The sequence below is a fragment of the Nelumbo nucifera genome, chromosome 1, assembly GCF_055504915.1.
Source record: "Nelumbo nucifera cultivar China Antique chromosome 1, China Antique-T2T, whole genome shotgun sequence".
Taxonomy (NCBI): domain Eukaryota; kingdom Viridiplantae; phylum Streptophyta; class Magnoliopsida; order Proteales; family Nelumbonaceae; genus Nelumbo; species Nelumbo nucifera.
The window spans coordinates 96,068,275-96,076,369 of record NC_142649.1 but is presented as its reverse complement, the minus strand read 5'-3'; the positions used below and the strand labels follow the sequence as shown (position 1 = coordinate 96,076,369).

Sequence of the window (8,095 nt, the reverse complement as noted above, 5' to 3'; positions counted from 1 at the left end):
ATACAGTTCAGATTTTAAACCGTTTTTACACTCATCTCATTTGTTTGAAATTGGTGCTAAGTGTGGGCTCCATCATTAAATGCTCCAATGCCTTAACTTTGGTTAAAAAATTGATTATCAAAATAATACAAAATTGTATCTAAAAAATAGGTACAGTAATGCTCTTTTTTTAAAATACAAAAATATCAAAAAATACATTTTTAATCTGATAATCACTACTTTTTTGTATATCAAATAAATACTTGCAAACAGGAACACAGTACATAATATACCCCAGTACAACATTTATATTACAAACAAACGGAGCCCAAGGTTCAAAATATCAATTCAAGCTGATGCATCAGTTGGAACTTATTGAGCCTGTACTTTTGCTTGCTGGTCACACCCCGAAACACCCTTATAAAGACGTATACTATCGGCCGGCCCGATACGAAATTTTGAAGCTTGCCTATAACGAAATTATAGGAACAAATATATTCTGTATCACCAACTCTGAGATTTTGAGGGAAACCTTTATTTCGTGCGTCCACACATGCCATGTTCCCCATTGCTCGGTCCAAATACTCAACGCCGAACCCTACGGCTCCGGTCTCCTACTGACCAACCACCCCTAAAATTCAAAAAAGAAGATAAAGCTATCTGTTGAAAAAAAAAAATATATATATATATATATATATATATATATATATTGCGAGGATGGAGAAAAAAAAAAAAAAATATATATATATATATATATATATATATATATATATATATATATTGCGAGGATGGAGAAAACGACACCCAACATCTGTCATTGGACCTACCTCCTTCGCTTCAACAAACAGGAATCCGGAATCCTGTAATGAAATGAAAAGTCAATGAGATAATCTGATTGCACAGTGCATGATCGGAGGTAGGCTTCCCACGAGGCCTACACTCATAATTCCATTCAAATTGATGACTCACAATGAAACCACGTGTTTGGTTTTTCTTTTATTTTTTATTTTTCCCAGAATAGCTTCAACCATACAATTACTACGATGGAATGAAGAGAGTCAGAGAGAACAGGGAGTTAACTATAAAAGACCTCCATCGACATACTTTCTCCTGCACCTGAAGGTACGTGGAGGCCCATTACCTGGGCTTCACAGTTGGTGCATTTTCTGATAATCTCTTCTGATCTTTTTCTACTTTTCTTTCTTCCTTGACCTCCTTTCTCTCTTCTGCTGCTGGGCCCTTGCAAGAAAAAAGAGAAAAAAAAAAAACCCAGGGAGGGAGAGGCAGAGAAAACAAAGAGATAGAGGAGAGGAAGAAAGAAAGAAAAGAGATGGGCAAATACGGTGAGATGTTAGATACAGGAGTGAGGATCGTGGCTCGATTTCACTCGCACTGTCCTCAAACGGCTCGAATGTATTACAAACCACCACAGCCGGAGGAGGGGAAGGGGCCTAATGACGGCCACCTTGGCAGGATTTCAACTGCAGCTCCTCGTTCACCCCGCGCAAGGGCACTCGGAGTTAGTGCCACCGCTCCTCTTACACCCCGTACTAACGTTATTCTCTACTCTGTCGTATGAGGAAACACCCATCCTGATTCCTGAGGCTGAGGGTTTTTTTTTTTTTTTTTTGGAGTAGAGGGAATCAGGGAGTTTTATCTAACGTTCAATTTTGACATTCTTTTCATAATTTTCCTGTTTGACATTTATTATATCATACTTGTACCATTGACATATTGTAATAACACCAACGATCTAAAAGAGGAATACCAATTTCCTTCGGAAATTTCTGTTCAGTTCTCACCACATATTTCGACTTCGACCACCCAAAACAGAATAAGCTCCAAGGACTAGTAGGAAACCAATAACTTTTGAAGATGGAATCGCTTTGGGTTGAGGTGCACCTCAAGGGAATGTTTGGTTGGAAAAAAAGTTAGGGAAGGGCAGAGAAACGTAGGGAAATTTGTACCAGGTTTCCCTGCCTTTCCCTTTTGTTTCAAACCAAACACAGCTTGAAGAAGATGATGACTTGATTCAGGTTTAAAAAGTATTTGGGTTGCACAAACGTCATGAAATTGAAACCTGAGAAACCTGGTGAGATTAGATAGATTTGGCATGTTAACGAGATAAGCTCAACCCAACCCATGACACCTCTAAGCTTCGAAAACAATTCTGCCTACCAAAACTAAAAGAAAAATTGGGAAAAGGAAAAAATAAGAGCATTTTAAAGATGAATAGAGAAAAGAGAACATGAGAAACAATAAACCTGAAATCTCCATAAACAAACAAGAAAAAAGTAAACTACATAAATGGCCAACTTATGAGTCTGCCCACTTCCAGCACTCGCTAACCGTCAATCTGGTGCCAGAGTAAATGATGCCAGCATTGTGTGGGGTAAGGTGTTAAATGGATTTCAACACAACCTTGTCAAATCTGGGGAAAAAAACACAGAAAGAAAGAAAACCTACAGGAACATCATCTGCCGAAACAAAAATTTCTTTTATGTCGTTGGTGGGGTGGGGGCCCCAGCATTCTGGGAACTGGGGACAAAATGACAAATGCAAGAAAGAGTTCTGCAACAACAACAGCAAATAGGACAATATCATTCTCCAAATTACGCCCACAGTTTTAATAATGGCAATTAAATAGCTGTCAGGGCGTGGGCATCAGCATGGAAGGTTCAAGGGTGTCGCCAGATTGATTTTGAGAAATGACCAGTGAAAACGGCAACCAACCTGTTCAGAAGACAAAAACAAACCAACAAGCTTATTTGAGAAAATAGAAAATACAGTCAAGCAGTCTTATCTGAATTCTAACATTTTGCTAAGCATGTTATCCTTAATTTGTGAAATTATCAGGATATGCTTTGTAAACTAATCCATTAATATAATGACAATCATTTCTAATTACCATGACATTAGCAAAGGGGGTTGCAAAATACAGCCAAGCAGTCTAATCTGAATTCTAACATTTTCACAAGTATGTTGTCCTTAATTTGTGAAATTATCAGGGTATGCTTTCATAAAATTAGCTTGCTGTGAATCTTAAAGTAGCTGTGTGTGTGTGAGAGAGAAAGAGAGAGATGACAAGACAAGAAAAGAAAAGATACTATATTAACAAAAAACTATGCATGGACATCATCCTTTGGATTGCCACCCCAATGTTTCACACAATCTATTTCAGCTATCCCCACGCCGAGAGGACCAACCCAAATTCATCTTTGCCCATGTTAGCTTCTTTAGCAAGCTACATTTTATAAACTATTCCATTAATTCTACATAATGACAGTCATTTCTAATTCCCATGACATTAGCAAGGGGGTTGCAAAATGTATAACCAAAAGTGTCATGTTATGTAAGTCAGTATCAAAGTATCAACTACCTAATTTCCCATCAAGCTGCAAGTGTAAGACCTTCACAGACAGTAAGTAATTGAACTCAAGCATTCAACCCCATTGCAGTTTGAGCATGAAATGCTGGGACAGCTCACCCTTCATGGTCCCAAAAGGCACCTGCTGCTGTTAATTAATTTATTTATTATTTTGATAAATGCTGCTGTTAATTCATTAATCCAATAGTAAATACTTTAGCATGAAATGCTGTGACAACTCACTATTCATGGTCTTAAAAGGCACCTGCTACTGTTAATTTATTAATTCGATAGCTCACTTCTGTACTTTTAGCCATCCAGGTGATGGTGGTTGCCACCCAACTAGGATCTCGGTCCATTTTACACCTACCATTGTATATCCATTATTAAGGGCTGGACACAAATCAAGCTATTTGTGAGCCATTCAAGCTCGAGCCCAATATATAGGCTATTTGGGAGCCATTCAAGCTCAAATAGTATGAAGCTCAGCTTGTGAAGCTCACAAACCTAATTGAGCTTATATAATATTTTTAATTTTTTATATGTATAATAGGGAATGGTTTTTTGTGTATAATTTTTAATTTTTTATATGAATCTTGGGTCACTATTAAGCTTGATCTGTGCTGAGCTTTTGCGTTGAGCCAGTACTTCTAGCTCAAATTGAGCTTGAGCACCAACTCAAGCCTTATGTTTTTCTGCCGATCCGAGCTCAAATAGTTTAATATTCAGCTCGGCTCTCCTCGTATCTGCCCCTATTATTATTGCTCAAAAATTTCCAAGCATTACTCAGAGCTCCTTGAGTAGATTTATTTTCAGTTTTTCATAAAACATGCTATAAAAGCACTTTCCAATAAAACACCGCCAAACTAGCAATCCAATGAAAATCAGTTTTTCTAATTTAAAACAAATGGGATTGTGTTGGCTTTTTATTGGGCACAAAATTTCTGGAACATTATCATAGCAGATGTGAGCTCAGATAATGCATATATAGATGATGACATGCAACGCAAAATTACCAATAAGAAAAAAGAACAGGAAGAAAGAAAAACACACGTTACCTATTAAATTTGCTTATTGGCCATCATTTTCCACTTGCCCAGCTTCAATAGAATTTGGTTCCAATATGGAAAATCATAATTAGCTCAAGCTAGATGTAACACAATTCTTACGTGAGGCAGACATTTGGATCTTCCTCATCAGAGTCAAATTCAACCTGCAAACCAGGAATAAGACTAAGATGGTTGCTTACATCTTGGAGACCATTTTAAAGGCATAAAGAGGAGAAATTATAGCTTTGCAATAAATGAGTTAATAGCCTGGAAATTACGAAAAAAATGTAAACAAATAAGCAAAAGCTCACATTTTCATCTTTAAACCACTTTCCATGGCAATCACGTTTCCAACCTGCAGCTGTAAACTTGAGTTCCTTCTCTCGACGCTCACAGAGTTCCAATTTCTGATGTATGGGCATCATAGAGGATGATTCAGTTTCGCATCCACTCTTGTTAGAATTGGAGGATTCAGATTTTACTGTCAATGATGATTCCACTCTTTGTGTAGGTACAGTTGGGAACTTAGTTGCAAAGAATGAAGTACCGCCTTTACTGAATTTCGTATTATAGTCTTCATTTGTTGCATATTGATCAAGGGTTTGGTTATAAATCATCTCAGAGGTAGCCTTCCTTGTCCGTTCAATCAATGGTTTGTTGTTTATCTTTAACTGTTGGCTGGAAGTAGCAGAGCATGCCCTTAAAGAATCAGATGACAAGGCAATTCTCTTATTTATCTCTTCTTGTCTTGCTAATTCTCTTTCCTTGAACCTGGACTCTGCAGCAATGTGGCGTGCTCCCTTGCTATGCATCTGCAGAATTTTTTCTGACAATTACAAACCAAAAGTTGATGACAAAACCTTTGCACCACGGAATAAATAAGTAGATAAACAAAATTAGCAAATTAAAATTAACAAGTTAGAACAAACCAATGCATGAATATTTTAGTGTCTATTTTATTTTGCTAGCACAAAATATGGAACCTCAGGCCTTACTGAAATTATATTGCCCCATCTGCAGGCGCACACGCACAATCTACACTAAATAGATCTTTTATATGTTCTGTCCACTATTAAAACCACATGCAGTTCACATGCTTTCCTGCTTGTGGTAGAAACAAGGTTCAGTTGGTTGTTGATTGATAGGAGCACATCATTCAAGTTTCTCACATACTTATATTGGCTTCTTTATGCAGTAAAAATAGTTGGGAAGTGTACAAAACTTCAGAGCTTTTCTCCTTCAGCAATTACCTATTTATTTGTTATTTCTGGCCAACGATCAGTACTTGGTTTAGCAAATGGAAAGGGGATTGGGTCCCAAGTTTAGTGTTGGATGCATGTAGACTTCTCCAGCCAGGCAAGCCGGCATCTTCCTTTTGTCAATATTTCTTCCATCCTGCTACACGCTCTAGCTCATCCAAAGTGGATTACACTTATAATGCAAATGAAGTTTCTACATCTACTTATGCATTTTGACACAAGGAGGCTTGGACTCATGACATGGTTAGTTAAAACATGAACCGTTATCTTTGGGAGCTAAAGGTTTATAGTTTAATCTGATCAACGTGAAAAAACCCCCATCTTCTTGAAAGACTTATAGAGGTAATTGCATTAGGTCATGATTGAGGCAGCGAGTAACGATCTGAGGACTCCAGAACGGAGGAAGGATTTTTGTAGGCAACACCAAACAATTGAGTTACAAAGGTAATGTGCATTGCAGCTGCTAGGGCATTGGCTAGAAGCAATTCACTGCATTGTCAGCCGAGTAAACTTTAAAATGAGCATGTCTTAGCTACAGAACCCACTAAAGGTGACAACACTGCAACACTTCTAAATCAATAGTCTTTGAGTAAATGATTGAGTTATCAGAAACCTACTGGGAGACTAATCTAATTTGTCCCTAGTTGTTGTATTCATCTCTAACAATACTGGTTAATCCAGAAACAATTCACTAATTCCTGATCTTGACTGATTCCTGGCAGAAACAAATTGGCCAATAGTTTAGTTAGTAACCCCAAACAACATGGGGATTCGAGGGTAATTTCAGAGGCGTGAAGTGAATCCCTCAGTATTTGTAATGTAAAAAGCGGTTTATTTTCTTTCCCAAGTTGAACATTCAGAAAGAAAGAATAAATCTATGATTTCTGGTTCTATTAAATCCAAGAAAACAAGAAGATTACAATCAACAATAATGGATGAGAAGGAAGAACAAGGAAAAGAAAAGGCAGGGGGGTTACGCTTACGCACGGAGAGCATGAGAGGGGAATCGAGGATGGGATTGTTGGGGCACACGAGGCATGCGAATTTTCCGTTAGAGAGCTTCTTGTAGGAAGACGAAACGTCAGAGCCATCATGATTAAATTTGTTATGCTTGACTCCCTGCAACAACAGATCATCCACTCTCCTCTTTCTGTGTTGCGCCTCCCTTGCCCAGCTATCCCCACCGAACACGCTCATCTCTTAGATCTTTCGAGCTTCGATTGTGCTCTCTCAAGTCTGAAACGGTTCTCTCCAGAGTTTTCTCTGCTTCCAAAACGACCCAGGAATTGGAATAGGAGATGAAGTTGGGTTTACGAGAAGAAGGCTGCAATAGACGTTGTGGGGGCAATCTTGTGGGGGCAGATTTGCTCTCCAATTCACCCACCGTCCCATCCTGTGCCGCACCCAGCCAAAAATTCCCACCCCTTATGCTGCATTTGGTTGGAGTGTAAATTTGCACTTATACAAAATTATGTTGGTTTAATTTGGAAGGAATACAAATAGAAAAATATGGAGTGCAAAACCTTGTATTTTTTATTTATTTACACGGTTTGTATTTATATTCTTTCCAAATTGAACCGATAGTGCAAATGATTTAGGTGCAAACTTCGATTTATTTTTGTTTCAGATTTTAACTTGTTTTGTTTGATTGTAGTACAAATGATGTAAAATAAGTCGTAAAGCAATATACAAGGTTAAAATAAAGTTTGCGTTTTTTTTTCAATTTATACTAATATAAATCAAAATTATACTACAACCAAATATAGCCTTAAGCTTTTTTTATAGAAAAAAAAGGATCTCATTGGAATCAGAACTGTTTGATTGGGTGGAGTCGAAATTTCATTCCCATTCTTGGTGGAATGGCATTCCCCCATTTGAAGGAATGGGCATTATTTCCCCCTCTCTTAGGAATGGAATCTCATTCCAGCTGATTCTAATTTTCATTTTCATTCCTGTCTGAACCAAAAAGACTATGGGAATAGACCTTAATTTCCATTTCCATTCCAATTCTAATTCCAAAGGATTTCAATTCTGATTCTGACTGCAAATCAATGGACCTTAAATGCATGACACCTATGCAATAAAATACATTTCCCTTCGGATCTTTTTCCATCCTATCCGTTCCTACCCTACTTTTCTTGAAAATCAATAAACATGTTATCTCATCTCCTTTTCAAGACAAACCATTTAGGCTCTGTTTAGAAAGGGTGCAAATATTGGATCAATGTATATATGTGTTTTGGTTTAATTTTGCTAGTATTTGGGAAGAATGCATTTGTGCCTTGATAATGATAGAAGACATAGCTTTTGAGACAAATTTGCAATCAAAATGAGAGCAAAGTTTACATCCAAAAATGGATGCAAACTTTTACATTCAAAATTGATCAATGTTAAAAGGTATATTCTAATCTCAGGATTCATGTTTGCACCTATTACACCCA

General features: G+C 37.4%; 1 protein-coding gene across 5 annotated transcripts; it reads right to left on the bottom strand.

Moving 5' to 3' along the window:
* Positions 1-1,548: 1,548 nt before the first annotated feature.
* LOC104605583 (uncharacterized) lies at positions 1,549-7,065 on the bottom strand. 5 transcript variants are annotated; one of them, XM_088889355.1, is made up of 4 exons: positions 6,632-7,065; positions 4,707-5,221; positions 4,405-4,559; positions 1,549-2,712 (listed from the first exon to the last, which is right to left on the bottom strand). In XM_088889355.1, exons 1-3 carry the CDS (start codon positions 6,849-6,851, stop codon positions 4,512-4,514), a joined length of 783 nt encoding a protein of 260 aa, XP_088745481.1. In that variant the 5' UTR covers positions 6,852-7,065; the 3' UTR covers positions 1,549-2,712; positions 4,405-4,511. The 5 variants fall into 5 exon arrangements, with proteins under 5 accessions (XP_088745481.1, XP_010268707.1, XP_010268708.1 ...); XM_010270405.3 differs by having other exon boundaries at positions 6,638-7,065; XM_010270406.3 differs by having other exon boundaries at positions 4,707-5,207; positions 6,642-7,057.
* Between the last annotated feature and the right edge of the window lie 1,030 nt (positions 7,066-8,095).